This window comes from Zootoca vivipara, chromosome 9, assembly GCF_965207765.1.
Source record: "Zootoca vivipara chromosome 9, rZooViv2.hap1.1, whole genome shotgun sequence".
NCBI classification, from domain to species: domain Eukaryota; kingdom Metazoa; phylum Chordata; class Lepidosauria; order Squamata; family Lacertidae; genus Zootoca; species Zootoca vivipara.
Window position 1 is genome coordinate 12851440 of NC_142592.1, and position 17389 is coordinate 12868828.

Below are 17389 nucleotides of genomic sequence, written 5' to 3' on the forward strand. Positions count from 1 at the left end.
AATATGGCAACCCAGGACCTTCTGAGCAGCCACCAAGACTCGGACCTTCCTTGGTTTTGTTTATCCTGAAGAACCTGTGAGGCCTTCAGGAAACATTCACTTAGGCCAGGAGCAGCCATGGTGTTATGAGTTCAGACAGGACAAGTAAGAGCATTGATTTTCTCCTTGACTCTCTTCCTTCTGCCCATTCATTTACCTTTCCCTCTAGTCCCACTCCTGCACAACCGCCAAGGGCAAGTTGTGAGGTGCTCACTACGTATCTTTGCTTTCTCTCATTGCTTACCCCCTTGGAGAGGGCACGTGAACAGGCAGCAGCTACAAGGAAGATGAGCAGCAGGCCCAGGAAGTGCCAGAGGTCAGCAGAGGACAACCACATGTCAGTGGTAGATGGAGCCAGAGGCCCAAAGTGGGTGATGCAATGGACATGATTCTTACCTGCTGTTAGCTGCAGAACTGTCCCAGACAAGGAACCCCCAGGCTGGCTTATGAAAACATGACAAAAGGGGTTGATGGGCCATCTGAGAGGAATATTTGGGTCTGAGGAGACAGATGTTCCCAAGGTGATGGGGCATGTGTTTGAGGTGACAGGAAAAGGGAGTCCTGAGGAAGGGTTGCAGGGAAGAAGAAGAAGAAGAAGAAGAAGAAGAAGAAGAAGAAGAAGAAGAAGAAGAAGAAGAAGAAGAGGAGGAGGAGGAGGAGGAGGAGGAGGAGGAGGAGGAAGGAAGGAAGGAAGGAAGGAAGGAAGGAAGACTAGGGTCCATCTTGGACAGGCTGGCTGAAGGCAGGCTGGGAGGGATGCCCTGGACTCCATGGCTGCGAATGCTGTGGGAGACAAGCTCCTCTGGAAATGACCATGCTGTAAGATCTGGACTCCCTCCATGCAGACTGAAGGTGTAAATAGGCAAATAAACCCATGGGCTCTTACCACCACTCAGCAGAAAGAGGTGGGGGCACCCAACCTTTGTAACACCTGCCTAAAAGTGGTAAAATTCCAGCCATGTAGAAGTATGAAGCTTCTTGACACACATCTCTCCATCCATGGGCACTGCAGTCGCACTGCGGAGCACCTTCTCAAAGTCAGTAAGTAAGGCACAAGATTTTAGGAAGGCGACCCAAGGCTCTGACCGGGTTCTAGAGTCCTCCCTCCTCCTTCTCAAAGCCAGGTTAGTGCTTTCCCAGCTTTGGGTAGGAGGTTGGAGGACTCTAGGACCATGCCAAAGTTTCACGCCTCCCTCCCAAACGCTCATGCCTCTCTTACCCCACTTTGGGAAAGCAGCACAAGGGCTGGAGGGGGGCATCACAGAGGGCACCATGTTGTTGTTGTTGCTGCTGCTGCTGCTGCTGTTGTTGTTGTTAATAATAATAATAATAATAATGTCCTGCCCATCTAACTGGGTTTTCCCAGTCACTCTGGTTGGCTACCAACAGAATATTAAAAACACGATCAAACATTAAAAACTTCCCTAAACAGGGCTGCCTTCAGGTGTCTTCTAAAAGTCAGATAGTTGTTTATTTCCTTGACATCTTATTGGGGGGAGGCATTCCACAGGGCAGGTGCCACTACCGAGAAGGCCCTCTGCCTGGCTCCCTGTAACCCCACTTTTCACAGTTAGGGAACCGCCAGAAGGCCCTCGGCTCTGGACCTCAGTGTCCGGGCTGAATGATGGGGGTGGAGACGCTCCTTCAGGTATCCTGGGCCGAGGCCATTTAGGGCTTTAAAGGTCAGCACCAACACTTTGAATTGTGCTCGGAAAAGTACTGGGAGCCAATGTAGGTCTTTCAGGACCGGTGTTATATGGTCCCGGCAGCCACTCCCAGTCACCGGTCTCACTGCCGCATTCTGGATTAGTTGTAGTTTCCGGGTCACCTTCAAAGGTAGCCCCATGTAGAGTGCATTGCAGTGGTCCAAGCGGGAGACAACTACAGCATGCACCATTTTGACGAAACAGTTTGTGGGCAGGTAGAGTCTCAGTCGGCATACCAGATGGAGCTGGCAGACAGCTGCCCTGGACACAGAATTGACCTGCACCTCCAGGTCTGCCACTGCTCCATCCATATTGCCTAAACTCTCTTCCTCCATCTTCCCTTCTCTTGTTTATCCATGCTGGAGAAAACATACATGCGTTCTGCTATTGCTTTACACCATCCTGTGCCTAGGTTTATTGAAAAGCACATTATGTTAGGGTATTTCACCCTGGCGAGTCCTTTGGTTCTGTTGCGAATTATGAGCAGAAGCAAGCCACATGCTTCATCTCGACACACACGCAAATCCCCAGTGCGATGGCAGCAGAGGATGACATAAATAAGCACATTGTCATTAAGACTGTAGCTCAGGACCATTTGACATAGCGGAGCTTCTGGACTTCGTTAACCGTTCTGGCCGTTTGCAGACATGCCCCCAAGACGAACATCTGATGGGTTTATTGATGCAATGGTGGGCAATAAACACACAGGTCCGGTCATCCACTAACACAGATAACCATGTGTAACCATGAAGCACAGTGAGGAAATAATGTTCAGGGCAGCATTACCAAGTGAAACCATGTTAAACGCATGGCTTTCATTTGGCGAAGAGGAAGGTGGTGGAGGAGGAGGAGCCACAGGGAAGCGATCTGCACAATGGCGAAATAGAGGATTAACCCTTGATCTCCACATTGTTCCAATGAATATTGCCCGTCCTGGAGTTGCCATTGCCCCAGGTAGGAATAGGGTAGAAATTCAGTTTGGTTTGGATTGTAACACAGACTTACCTAACTTCCTGGAAGCATCACAGATTCTTCAAAATTCGCAGTTCTCTGAATTTTGTGGTGCCGTTCCCCAATCTGAAAATACGTAGCGAAATGTGTGGAAGTGTGTATCCGTGAAAATGCCATACCAAAAAAAAAAATGCACTATGTATAGGGAAATGGCTTGCAAAAATGTATTTATTAAGAGAAAGGTGTGCCGAAACACTGACGGATTTTTTGTTTAAAACAGTAATAATCGCAAGCTGATGGGGTAATGGGGCAAACTGAATTGAAGATTAAAAAATAAGAAACTGTTTAAAAATAGGAAACTGAGAGAATCTGAAATTGACAGGTTTGTGTCCATCCCTAGCCCTTGGATGGAAACTCCTTTCCATTTGCTTGCTTCACTTGTATGAGTTCAGTGCTCAGTTGCAGCCCTTAAAGAAGGGATTATGTGGTCCGCTGGGTTTCTGGGTACTCCCAGCATATCATTCCTGTTCTTTAGGCCAGGCATACATAGGCAAACCCGGCCCTCCAGATGTTTTGGTACTACAACTCCCATCATCCCTAGCTAACAGGACCAGTGGTCAGTCCCAAAACATCTGGAGGGCCGAGTTTGCCTATGCCTGCTTTAGGCTGTTGCAGTTCAAGATGCTGCTAATGGGACAAGAGTACCGGCGGAGTGTGTCTTCATGGCACCCAAGGGTGTAGTCAGAGGGGGCAGGGAGGGGCAGCTGCCCCCCCCAATCAATAAAATTCAATAAAAACCAGCCCAATCAAATCAGCCCAATCACACCAAACATGAGGCTAAGCAAAGGTCTGCTCTTGGCTTACCAATCATGGTTTGTTCAAACAAAACAAACCAGGATCCCTTGTTCGGGTATCTTCCTTTCATGTTACCCAAGGTATATTCAACAGCAGGTTTTGACAATAACTTTTGCCAGATTGCTGCTTTCAACTATTTTATCAGATGCCCAATGGTTCTCACCCTTACCACCCTTTGTGGGGAGAAATGTGATGTGCAAAACACACTATAAAATCTGTTTTGTGGGTGGGCCAGAGTCTGAAGATGGGATCTCTTGGAATCACCGAATTATTATTATTTTATTCCTTAGCTTTGTGTCGTTTTCCTATTTCTGCTTGCTGTTCAACATGTCCCCCTTCTCTCTATTTAGCAACAGGGAACCTGTGACTCTCCAGACATTGTTGTTCTACGGCTTCTATCATCCCTGAGACCATCAGATGTATTGACTCATACCTGCCAAGTTGCTGTCAGAGAAATAAGGGACCGGGCCGGAAATAGCAGACCGGAAGTAGTGCTGCGGCCATTTTGGAACTGGGCGGAGCATGCTCGGAAGTGACTTTTGATGCTGCTTTGCCCAGTTCCAAAATGGCCACTGCGCCAGAAGTTGCACTGCAGCCATTTTGGAACTGGGCAGAGCAGCATCAAAAGTCGCTTCTGAGCATGCTCCGCCCAGTTCCAAAATGGCCACCGCACCAGAATAAACCGGGGAAAAACAAAAAAAATCCGTTTTTTCAGCTAGGAACAGCTGGAAAACCGGGAATTCCCCGGGAAAACGGGAGACTTGGCAGCTATGATTGACTTGGGCTGATGGGAGCTGGAGTCCATCAGTTTCTGGAGGGTCCCGCAGCACATTATGGATTCAGGCCTATTATATATTTTAAAAATTCTTGAAAAGCAATCCCTGGCATCTTTTCTCCACTTGCGCTGTCCTCTGCCTTCATGTAGCTAGAGCCGGGACTGTCTTCTTCCTCTTAGGACACACAGATTCTAACATCCTAGCACTTTCCTGCATTTCATCAGCAACAAGATGTCTTTAATTTACATGCTTCTCCAAAATGCACCCTCTGAGAATACAAAGACAAAATTTCATACAGATGGGAAAGACTTCTCATTCTCCTCGCCACCTTTCATGTTTCCCGGGGGCCTAAATAAACAGTCCCCTGCAGAATCCCACACAGGTTTTTAAGCTCCACCATTTTCACATATGTTAACTTCACTCCTTGTTACGCCTCAGAAATTAGGCACGCCTGGCAGGAATTTGGACTTCAGTGGAAGAAATAAACGACAAACAGTTGGCATTTTGTAGCGTTCATGGTATTATTCTCATTTGTAAGTATAAATAATGGGGTTGGTACATAACAAGAACACGTCATTATATCTTTCAGATTTCTAAGTAACATTAGGAATTCTAAATGGCGAGCAGACCACAGGCCCAATTTCCCCATGTGGATGAAAACAATGAAGGGGTTTCCTCAAGTATACCTAGGAAAGAAGAATATAGGTGATTCTGCACCTTCCTCTAGAAGTGAACATCCTGGCGCAGTGTCCTTTCTCATTCTTTTTCAATTACACCCACAGGAGGAGTGGTGATGGGACAACAATGAGTGGTCAGAGAGAGAAGACAGGGAAGAGGAGGTGTTGGAAGCTGAAGAGGCAATAGGACTTAGTGAGCTGGGGGAGTCTGTGGCAGAGAGCAGTCAAGAATCAGAGGAAGAAGCTAAAGCAGGGGAGTGGGAGAAGGGAGATCAGGAGGCAGAGATGAGTTAGAAGATGAAGAGTCACAGGTATCTCCCTCTCCTGCTGAGATAAGCTCCCCTCGCTGCTTGTCTCCCAGAACCAGAAGAGACATGAAAAGGGTGGAGGAGAGGCTGGCTGCATGCAGGCTCAGTCTCCAATTGCTTGTCCGATTGCTTGGAAGAAGCCCCGGAGAGGAGGAGGCACAGACGGGTTTGGGGAGACAGGGACCTTTAGTCTCAGCAACTGATTTTCTGGAATAAGACCTACAGGGAACAAGCTGCTGTGTTTATTAGGCCACCTCTGTGAAGGTCGTGTTTTTGAACTGTGTGATTTACTGACCAGCTCACTCTGTGGCACACAGTGTCTCTGAGCATTTAAAAGTGCTGGCCAAAACAACAACAACTTACCACTAGTTAAGATGATAGAAAATAAACCCAAAGCTATCGAAGAAACAGTCTACTAATCTGTAACAGGCTCTCACAAACTCTGTGGATAGGAATTAAAACCGGATGCTGAAAGCATTTCAACAGAAGCGAGTCCCACAAAATGCAGTTGAGCTTGCTTCATAATAACTTTGCCGAGTACTTCAACCACAGAAACAATGCATGCTATCTCCAGGTAGAAAAATCCAACTATGCGATAAAACCTGAGAATTGTCTAAGGGTTAGGTTTCTGTCCATGGCAAGACGGGAACTTTTTATTCCTCGGTAATAAAAAGTAACAGCTCAAAGGAGGAGGGGGACACAAACAATAAAATAGATAACAAATATCCAAACAAAATCTCTTCCATTCAATAACTTCTGGGATGTGCTTGGATTTGACAAAGTAACATATTATAAATGGGATACCCCTCAAATAACAAAACTTAGGCACCAAAGGTGTCATGGACTTTGAAGACGCTCAAACTCAGAACGAAAGGGAGAAACGTGCTAAGAGGAAGGCACGCTTGGCAAATCCACACCGTGATCAACTCCCACCCGGAAACCTATGTCTCCACTGTGGAAGGACATGTGGATCCAGAATTGGCCTCCACAGTCACTTACGGACTCACTGTTAAGACCGTGTTTATGGAGGACAATCTTACTCAGCTACGAGTGATCGCCAAAGAAGAAGACATTTAAGGTACCGGTAATATCACATCACTTTAAACAGCCAAGAACAGTATCATCGGAACTGTAGTTTGTTAAGAGGGCTAGGCATTGTTGGAAAACCCCTCTTCCCTTCCCAGAGCACAATTCCCAGAGTACAATTGCCCTGGGAAGTGGGCTTGACCCTTGAACCACTCTGAGAACTATAGCTCTGTAAGGAGAGCACTGGGACTCCTAACAACTCTCAGCACCCTTTACAAACTACAGTTCACTGGGTCTAAAGTGGTATGATACTGTTTTAAAGTGCACCGTGGAAACACTTTTCCATTGGCTTATCCCACAAAGCTGCCACAAATATTTAAAAGCCCACCAGGCGTTTCTGGAACTACCAACCCACCAAGAGGGAGGACAATTATCCTGTAGGAGAGATCCAAGCTAGCCAGGGCCCTACCCTGGTGGCTGTGGACCTTTGAATGTTTGCAAGAACACTGTGGGATGAATCTATGGCAAAGCAGCTCCCACAGCATGTACTGCAACATCTAATGAGCACATCTGTCGATTCCAAAGGAGATCAAAACTGACCGTAGAATGTTTTTCACTCTTCTCTCTCCCTTTGTAAGTAAGGGCTTGCCCTCAAAAAAACTTGACCTCGTGAATAGTCCTTGAAATCAATGAGAATTACTGGCACGTGGCAACTATTCACCAAAGTAAGAGCAACTCGCCCCAAGAGAAGTAACACAGATATTGAGAAGGCTGTTGAAATTGTTCCTCTAAATTGATTGCTTTTCTTCATAAATGCAAAGAACAGGTGCTCTTCATACTGGAGAAGGAAAGAGAAAGAGGTGTCAGATGTGGAGAATTTTTACCATTTTTAAAAAAGTGACAGTTTGTTTCAGGCTTTGTTGACAACTTTTTTTTTATCAGTCCATATTCAGGAACTTAACATGATCTGCCAAAATTAGCAGATAGTATTAATCATGATTTATTTTTCCGACCTGAGGTGAGAAACTTATGGCCCTCCAGCTTTTGTTGGACTCCAACTCACATCATCCCTCATGCTGCTTGGGGCTTATGGGATTTGGAGTGCAACATCTGCAGAGCCACATGTTCCCTTTCCCTGTTTTAGACGATGCCACCACCCCCCTCCAACCATGGCTAAGGTTTCCCAATGCCTAAATTGCCAAAGTTGTGATGATTCTACGGGGTAAGCAAAACTTCCAGGTCATAGCTAATTCCTACCCGGCCCCACAAATATGGCGACCACTGCAGTCATAGCAAGGTCAATTCAATGAGTAAATGCAAAATTACCGGAGTTTGATCCAACGAAGAAGAGATGGGCTTCTGGGGCTGGTGTGGGCTGTTTTAAATCACCCAGGAGTGGACCTGAGGCAAGCCTGATTGTTCCCTCAAGCCCGCCCCTGGAGAGTCCAGCCCTCCACACCAGCCTGCCATTGGCCAATTCAGCAAGTTGACTCAGAGCAGGATTTCAAATCTGTGACAGATATATTCATGTATTGCCTGTATTTTTGTTGGATTTTTTGAATAGTCAAGTTACTTTAGAGCCGGTCTAATGTAAATACTGTCTGTTTAAGAGAAACAGGTGTCTGTGTTTCTGTTAATTGCCCACAGGCGTGGGCTCTGCTTCTTGTATATAAGGCTCTGCCAGAAAGCCTTCTGTATCTCTTAGTTAGATCCTTTCAGTTTGATTCATCTCTAAGTAGATCACTCTCTCAGTTGTTCTCAGTTTAAGAGATTCCTCAGTTGAATCTTAGTATGATTGCTTAGTTATAATGCTAGAATGCTGTTAATTCTTGGGCAGTTTAATGGGAAGTTTGTGGGAGGTTTTGGAAAGTGGGTAGATAACATTGCTAAGAGAGAAAGCATTTATCTTTAGTTTAAAGTCTCTTTAGAGTCAGTTTGTTTTGCAGTTAAAGAAACCCAACCGTTTGTATTTTCATCTGCATACTTTTACAAGTGTGCAGCTACCGTAGTAAGGGGTTTCATATAAGGGAGATAATTCCCTACGCTCTTGGTGGTGCTATCTTAGCCAGGTCAACTTCTGACTGCGTATACTCTGCGTGAAGCGTACTTTAAAGGGCCGCTGTAAAACTGGGATCTATGATTTAGGTTAAGCAAGTTTCCATACCCAGTTTTCTCCAATATTATTCTTATCATATATATATTATTATTCCAATAATTTTTGCTTATCTGAGCAAAAGAGGGTTTAAAACTATGTAAGAGTGAGATTTTCTTCCCCAGTGTAAGACATGGCGTTGCATTAACTTCTAGGTCAATTTGGGGCGGCTTGCAAGCAAAATGTCTTCCAAATGACAAGAAGCCATACCAAAAAAATGTGGACTCACCTCTGCATTTTGGTTTGTGCTGTGCTTTTCTCTTTGTGACTCTCCTTGTGAAAAACTGAGAGGGGAAACAAATGGTAGCAGTTAATCTTCCACCTCAAATTATTCAGTTACCTCGTCACAGATCTAAGGTACCAGATTTTCCCAGTGGAAACACAACCCTGGTTGAGTGCGTGGAACCCCCTGGAATCTTGTTTTCGCTCAGCAGAGATTGGATGTGGTGCGCAAACTTTGTAACAATATTGATACCCTGGTCTTCCTGCCAGGGCAATGCCCGTAGTTTCCCCTCTGCCAATTTGATCCTCAAAGCAGCTCGGTGCGGTAGGTGAGGCTGAAGAATGGTGACTGGCCAAAGGTCACCTAGTAAGCTTCACGACTGAGTGGTGATATGGACCTGGGTCTCCCCAGTTCTAGACCTACATGCTAAACACATCACACTTCATCTTGCCTCCTATCTGACCCAGGTAAGAAACAGTTTGCCAAGAAGCAGCAAAGGCAGTTTTGTATAAACATGTCTTCAGGGGCCACTTGATGGAGCCGAGCCCTGAGATCCGCCAGACTTAGGTCATAATGGTGTCATTGCTCATTGTGTTGTAAAAACAGAGACATTTCAGCCAACCTTGTACATCACTCAACAGCGGCAACATCAAGTGATGGGTTGCAGTTACAAAACAGTCCTTGCAGATCAAACAATAAGGACAAAGTTTATATATCACTATTCATCACTTATTCAAACAATGAAGCTTGCAGCTCATTGGAGAGTCACATGTTCCATCAAACAATAATTTTACCAGAAGCAAGCCTCACATATTTGAATCAGCCCACCATTCCTAAGTATGACTGGATACATATTTTTGTTTCCTGAATGACAATCCAAGGCAGAAATCCAGCAGGATGCCTGGAACACCCTGGCATTTTAAGGAATGTGTTTTCTGAAGATGGCATCTTGAAGGTTGCTTTGCACATTACATTATGTGTTGAAAAGAGGATGCGCAAGTGACTCATGCGTTTTTTTGTGGCTTTCGTTTGTGCAAGGAGGGTATTTTATTTGCATCCCTTCCTTACAAGGAGAGGTTACAGCTTGCACATCTTCTTACCAGAAATGGATGAGAGAAACAAAAATAGATACCGGAATCAATTCTGCAATTCCATGAATCATGCAAATCTGCCCCTGGTATTCTACTGGACCTCATATAGAAATGTAGCTGGCAATTGTCTGAGTGTAGGGTTGCCATGTGTCCTGAATTTCCCTGATGTATCTGGAATACTGCAGTCGGAAGCAGTGTCTGGATGTATGTCAACCCATGTTCTGTTTTGTGAATTTGCCAAAAAAAAAAAAGCTCAACAACTTTTCTGTCCAGAGTGCATATGGAAACATTGCCTTTGAAGAGGCCAGACCACCTGACTCAAATAAGTAACAAATGGGCAGACTGCAATACTGTCCATTTGTATAGCTACAACTGGCATGGGTTATATACATGAAAACCACTTGGGTACCTTCTAACATGTAAGGTTACCCCTGCTGGGCATAAGCCATGGTGAGCTGAAGTCTTCTAGAATATCTCCATCTGTCAGAGAATGCCTTGTTGTTGGGGCTCTGTTGGGTGAACAACAGATAGAGAAGGAAATGGGAAAACAGATAGGAGTATGGACCTGGATTATATTGGATATAAGAGTTCAGACACTCTACACCCTTGACCTAAGCAGACCATTTTGGACTAGTAAAAATGGTTATAGAAGTGGTGGGGCATCTCCTTTAGGACCACATTCCCCGATAGATAGCCATGTGGCTGCTTGCCAAAGAGGATCAGAGCTGCAGAAAAAAGTGGGTGGAGCAACAGATGAAATTCTTAGCTTTGTGCAAGAAGCTACAGTTAGACCAGATGGGTGGGAGCTTGCCCGCTCTTGATGGGGTTACACTCTCTCTGAAGGAGCAGGTACATAGCTCAGGGGTATTTCAAGATCCATTGCTGTCACTTGAGGCTCAGGTGGCCTCGATGGCACAGAGTGCCTTCCATCAGCTTTGGCTGGTGCCCCACCCTTGCTCCTACCTGGATAGGGATAGGCTAACATCTGTTGTCTATGCTCTGCTAACGCTCTAGGTGAGATGATTGTAATGTGTTATGTGTACATGGAGCTGCCTCTGAAAACAGTTCGGAAACTTCCGCTGGTGCAAGACAGTTTGAGCGTATTGCACAAATCCTGGCCCAACTACACTGGCTGCCAATTAGTTTCTGGGTCCAATTCAAAGTGCTGGTTTTGATCTATCAAGCCTTAAACAGCTCAGGGCTGCAATAATTCAAGGGCCACTTCTCCCCATGTGACAGAGTCCGAACCCTGTGATCATAATCTGAGGCCCTTCATAGTGTGCCTCCTCCACAAGAGGTCCAGAGGATGGCAACATGAGAACAGGCCTTTTCTGCATTGGCACCCCCAAGGAGGATCGCCTGACACCTTCATCATACATCAGTGCCAGGGGAAAACGTTCTTTTTCAACCAGGCCTTGGTCTAATTAACATTCTATGTTCTGGAGGTTGCATCACCAAGCCAAGATTTTACAGTCTGTGGAAAACAGATGAGCTTAGGTGTTCAAGTTGGTCTTAATAAGATTAATACAAGCTGCAGGAGATGGGAGATTTGGTAGAACATTGAAACTGTGAGTGAGTTCGATCAACACCATGTACATTTCTCGCTTGAAAAAGGAAGTTCAGAAGGGAACGTATGAATAAGTTGTGAATCTTCCTATCCTTCAAAGTTTCCTATTAACTCCAAGGGAGGAAAAATTAACTGCATACACTGAATATTCAGCTTACTTAACTATTTCAATGAACCCAGAGCTGCTTTCATACATGGAACAATGGCCAAGCCAATTTGTTCTTCTTCACAAATGTCTAAAATTGCAACACTCAAGCTCCACGCAACATCAGACAAGCACCTGCATCCTAGCACAGATTAGGGTTGCCATATTTCCACTGCTGTTTCCGTCGTCTTGCCATGCATCCGGGTTTTTCCTGACATTTTGCAATTTGGCAAAATTCCCCCCTGACGCCGAAACCAGGACATGTCAACCATTGTAATGAACAATCAGGGTGAGGAAGACTCTGAACAGGGAACAGCTTTGGATGTTATTAGAAGCTCCAGCTAATGCATGCACAAGCCCTTTATGCAATCATTCACACGTCCAGGAGGAAACTTGCTACCGGTTTTCAGAAAGCTTGTGCATCTTCCCCTATGCAAATTATTCTATGCTGTTACCATAGAAACTCAAAAGCCAGAATCTCAAGGTACTGGTCCAGCAAAGAGCTGATACTTCTAACTATCCCCCAAGCCACTCTGAGCCAGCATGCTGCCATATCCCCAGGGCTTGCATAACCAGAACACCCCAACCCGGAAGCTAGATTCCACTGCTACATTGAACCTTTCTAAAAAAAATAAATAAATTACTTTTTAAGACTTAGAAGAAACAGATCCCTCTGCCACAATATAGAGACCCTGCTGTGTGAATTCATGACATACTTAGGTTACATGCTTTATTTACATGGATTCGTACCTGATAAAACTTTATGTCCCAGGAGGCCCATCATGGTCACAGTTAACACAAGCAATGCTATTAGAGATAGGATGCTTAAGGAATTTTCGTCACGTTCCTGACTCCGAGTAGCAGAAACTGGAAAGAAAAAAATGTCCTCGCGTTGTAGTCGATAGATACGTTTCGAGAATACGTAGTCCTTTCATATGAGGGTTGTCTCTGTTAGAACATTTGCTACGCCTTGTTCTCGGCGGTGCCAAATCAATAGCTGAAGAGAACATTGTCAATCAGCAAGGACTGCATTTGATCCTGCCTCTCACAGCCTCCAGGATCACGGTAGGTTCCACCACCAAGACAAGCCCAGGGCCGAGCACATGGGACAACTGTGGCTGCAGACCACACATTATTTTACTTGGCTGTGGGCTATAGTGGCCAATATAATACTGTTATCAATACTTACTACAGGGCAAATCACAGATGTGTGAAGGGATAGAATAGTCTACATCTGTCCTCCGTCCCTTTTAAAAGAAAAAGAAAAAGGGAGGAAGGTTATTACCTTAGCTCAGGTTTTTGTTTTGTTTTGTTTTGTTGGTCAGTTGAATGTAACTCCTCTATTTTCTTGCAGTGATAGATCTGCTATCTAGGCGTTGACGACATAACGTTTAGCCACTGCCCATACCAGAAGCAGCTCCCTGGGTGGGGCAAAGTCATTACCGTAGCTTCCGGGCAGGTGAGTCGCTATTGTTTATCAGAAGGGAGAGGGGCGAAGCAGTGGGGAGGCTGGCATGGTGCAAATGCACCAGCAGGAACGCCAAATTGAGATTTGCACACTGTCAGTCTCTGTGACGCCTCTATTTTCCGCTCCCATAAACAAAAGTGACCCACCTGCCAGCAACCTAGCATAGCATCTTCACCCACCCAGCAAGCCACTTCTGATCCAATGGCATGCGGTCAGTGGACTAAGGCTAGTCCCCTAAATGTTCCCAATAAAATAAAGTATTTGTTATGTACTGAGCTGAATCATAGAACAATGGGATCCAGAATCAGCAGTCTGATTGGTCCGCAGGAGCCACCCAATCCAACTCCAGGTGGAAGTGAATCCGCAACCTGATTGGCCTGCAGGAGCAGCCAATCGGGCGGCTGGCAGAAGTGAATCTGCAACCTGATTGGCCTGCAGAAGCAGCCAATCAGGCTGCTGGCATTAGTCAATCCACAAACTGATTGGCCCACAGGTGTAGCCCTGAAGTAGCCAATCACACAAACCCATTGTGTAAACAATGTATATAAGCAGATGGTCTGGCACCTCCTTCCCAAAGTCCAGGAATCTTCTGCCTGGCTTAGGGAGGCTGCTGGTGCCTTTGTCCTTAACTTTTCCCCTACAAAAAAAAAAAATCACCACACACAACTGTTCTGATCCATCTATTCCATTTCCTGAGGGATGCTGTCTTTGTGATCTAGCTTCCCCAGTTTCTCCAACAGCTACAGTCTTAACATTTTTCCAAGGAGGTAAATGCATCTCCCCCCCCCCCAAGATGCCTTGCCATTGCTGCTGCAATAAGATGATAAAGAACTGATGTGCTACTTCCCCCGCTAATTATCATTTGCATGCTAGCACAGAAAAGATCCTTCAAAACAAAAGGCAAACCTGAATGCAGATGTCTGAGCCACATGTTTTGCCTGAAATGTTGACATACGTTGAACTCAAGCCAGCCTGTGAAAGAGGCAGAAGCAAACAAAAAACAAAAAAACCACATTAGCCCAAAGCCAACAGAGATGCCTCATTTTCCTATTCGGCCATGATACTTATTTGACTGTGCCACAAAACACAATGGTTTGCATTGCATTGACGGGCGGAGTTCCCCCAACCCCAGGCAACTCCCAAGTAAAATAATGACCCAAGACAACGTGCTATGGGATTAAAATTGGCCACAACGTTATTAAATCTCAGATGTAGGGAGACCTTGGCTCAGGCATTGGGCGTTTATTCTACCCAGTTTCCAGCCAGGGATCAGGGAGACATCAGGGTTATCCAGAATGTGTGGGGATTGTGCTGGCTCTGGAGAACATATGTTCAAGCAGAGAGCCTGCCCCCCGTTTCGCCGCTGTCGCGGGGAGAGCAATGACAACCTTTCAGCGTATGGCCAATGCCTCCCCTCAAGACCCCTTTAACTGGGAACCCTGGGATCACCGCCGCAAGGGGGTGTGGGTCACCACTTCACGCCCCCCCCCCCATTTAGGGAAGATGAACTAAAGGCCAAGGCCTGAAACCATCAAAGTTGTGATGTTTTGCTATGGGGAAGGTGAAACCTGCCAATGCAGGAAAATTCCTTTCTGGCCCTTCAACAGCGACCCTGGCATAGCAGTGCCTGCATACCTGTGGAGAAAAGGTTAACTTGCAAAAAAAAAAGGCTTAACTGAGGGAGGGCAGGGTGGGAGAAGCTGTGGCACCAACTGATGCTTCGCAGGTAAGATTCACCTTCTGTTGTGTGAGCAGGGTGGTCCCTCCCCCTACCTGTCTGATCCCCTGGCAATGCCTCCCCAGGCAGGATTGGCTGATTGGCTGAGGTAGGCAGAGACCTCCAGGTATCCAGCCTGGGGAGGGCGAAGCCAGCCCGTACTACCGGGAGCTGCACTGGGATCTGGGGGGCTGCGCGCGACCACACAAAAGGCGCCCCCCCCATTTAATGTGGGGAGCGGTCGTTGATGAAGACATTCACCCTTTTTGGTGTGTCCATGGAGCATGCTAATCCTGTGCCAGTTCTGAGTATGGGGAACCTGTGCCCCTCCAAATGTTATTGGACTCCAAATCCCATTAGCTGCAGCCAGTATGGCCAATGGTCAAGGGTGATGGGCTTTGGAGTCCCATGTGCTGCTCTGGTTCGCCAGAAGCGGCTTAGTCATGCTGGCCACATGACCCGGAAGCTGTACGCCGGCTGCCTTGGCTAGTAAAGCAAGATGAGTGCCGCAACCCCAGAATTGTTCGCGACTGGACATAATGGTCAGGGGTACCTTTACCTTTACCTTTAACACCTGAAGGACACACAGCTTCCCCAGCTGTGTTGTGAGCCATGTGTTCTGTCCATGGACAAGAATGGGTAGAATCCTAGAATTGTAGAATTGCAAGGGAACCTATGGGTCATACTTTATTTGGATATTTCCGCTAAGTGCTCTGTGCAAATAATTGTTCATTGTAAAGTCACTGAGAGGATGTGGTAGTAACCATTCAAAAACAAAATACGGGAACTCTGTGACTCGAAATCTACATGATTTCACAACATAATGTAGCTGTGCAGAACGTATCAATTCCATAATGGTATTTGAGGGTTGGTTTTTTAAAAAATAAATAAATGATATCCCACCTCACAGAAGTACTTAGTTGTTCTTTTTTTTAACTTGGGTCTTTCGTTTCCCACTGACTGAAATGGGTATTCTCCTGCATGCCACACTTCTCAAACTGTTTGCCTTAAAAGGATCTGACAGACACAGCTCAAGCATTCAGGATTCACTTGTAAGAAAGGAGAAATAAAAAAGGGCACAAACCATTGAGATGGGCTGGTGGATTCCAGTAGAGTTGCATAAAGACGCCTCTGTTTTGTTGCATACATGAACGGAAAATTCTGCCTCGGCAGCTTGCGACATGAAGGAAACTTCTATCCATTTGTCCATCACAGCAAGATTCATTTCCCAAGCTGAAACAGAAGTAGAAAAGCAATCTATGTTACCGAGAAGCGATCCTAATTAGTGACACTTTTGTTTTTGCCGTTTAATACTTGCTTCATTTTTCCGCAAAATGTCCGCCCTTTATTTAATCTATCACATTATGAGGTCCGTGCACCTTGTGTCCAGCAGCATCGAACACCGCACCAATGCTTAGATACTATACCAATTAGTATGTTGATTTTAATAAACTGCCCTTGGCAAATGTTTTATTGGAATGAGACTTGTTTGCATTCATCTGTCTCGAGAGACAATGGAGTGTGCCTCTGGTGATGAAGAAGGCAAACTGCTGGAGAATCACAGCGCCTGCTGTGGCTGCAAAGACCAGTAACTCATAACCGCTGCATTGTTTTCGCTGCATTAGCACCACCGGAGTGACCTGGGCAGTGTGTATGCAAAGGCAGTTTTAGGGTGGCATGACCAGTGTGGTGGCACTGGGTACCATGGTGCTGGGGATGCCACAGCAATGCTGTGGAATGGAGCATTAGAGGTGGGGGCACTGAATTTTAGCGTCACACACTGAAATTTGAGAGCCCAAAGTCCACCGCTGGTGTATGGAGGTCCTGGGCTGCCCAGACAACAAGACCCAACCCCTCTCGGTCTTGCTGATGTGGTGCAAAGGAAAGCAGAGCGATGAATTTGGCACTAGCTTGGCTGCAGGAGTTGCTGGAAGGAGGCATACAAGACGCCATCCAACCAACACCAAGGAAAACACCGTAATTCAAAGGATACAGTTCCTCATTAATCACGGTCCTTCAGATCTAGTCTTAGAAAAACAAAAAAACAAAAAAAAAACCTGCATTATGACTAGGCAGCTCGTTCCACTATGACTGCCATTGAGCCATTACAAATGTTGAAAGATGTTTATGATCTTACCTTGGGGATTTCCACGAGCAAATGGACATCGAATCCAAGAACCGTGTTTAGTTGCAAACTAAAAAAAGGTTTTTTAAAAAGAAGTGATTAGTTACACTGGGGTGGGGTTTTTTTTTTTTTAGCCTAATCTGAATTTCTAAATGGAATGTAGTGATGAATAGAGGAGCGATGGCTTTTATCTTAAAGACATTGGGGATTGGTTCCAAGTCAACACCCATAGGATTCTGCTGTGCAGAAGCTAGCGGAGTGGTTCCCTAATATTTGCCCTGGACCATGGACCACTTGAAAACTGTTGAGGGTCTTGGCAGATCACTTAATGATTTTTCTGCCTGTTGCGGCAATTGCAATGTTCTGTGCTAGATGCTGTATGGTTTTGGATGTCATTTCTATTGCTATCAAAAATACAGTCAAAAATCAACATGGATATGGAATGCAATGGACTTGTTGTGTCCCGTCTTCAACAACAAATCCACAGACACACCTCAGTTTGGGAACCCCTGTTCTAATGAATTGGTGGTTAGGGGGAGATTAGATTTGGGTGCTTCTTCCCA

At 45.7% G+C, this 17389-nt stretch overlaps 1 protein-coding gene across 1 annotated transcript in view; it reads right to left on the minus strand.

Annotated features, from left to right (window-relative positions):
• Positions 1-5932: 5932 nt before the first annotated feature.
• Positions 5933-17389, minus strand: part of IL17REL (interleukin 17 receptor E like) — a 47743-nt gene continuing 36286 nt past the window's right edge. The window contains exons 12-18 of the mRNA XM_088676976.1: positions 16839-16896; positions 15786-15934; positions 13891-13956; positions 12706-12763; positions 12267-12383; positions 8720-8774; positions 5933-7176 (exon numbers count right to left, since the gene is read on the minus strand). Coding sequence (XP_088533102.1) covers positions 7146-7176; positions 8720-8774; positions 12267-12383; positions 12706-12763; positions 13891-13956; positions 15786-15934; positions 16839-16896 — 534 coding nt within the window. The 3' untranslated portion in view covers positions 5933-7145. The remainder of the gene's footprint in view (positions 7177-8719; positions 8775-12266; positions 12384-12705; positions 12764-13890; positions 13957-15785; positions 15935-16838; positions 16897-17389) is intronic.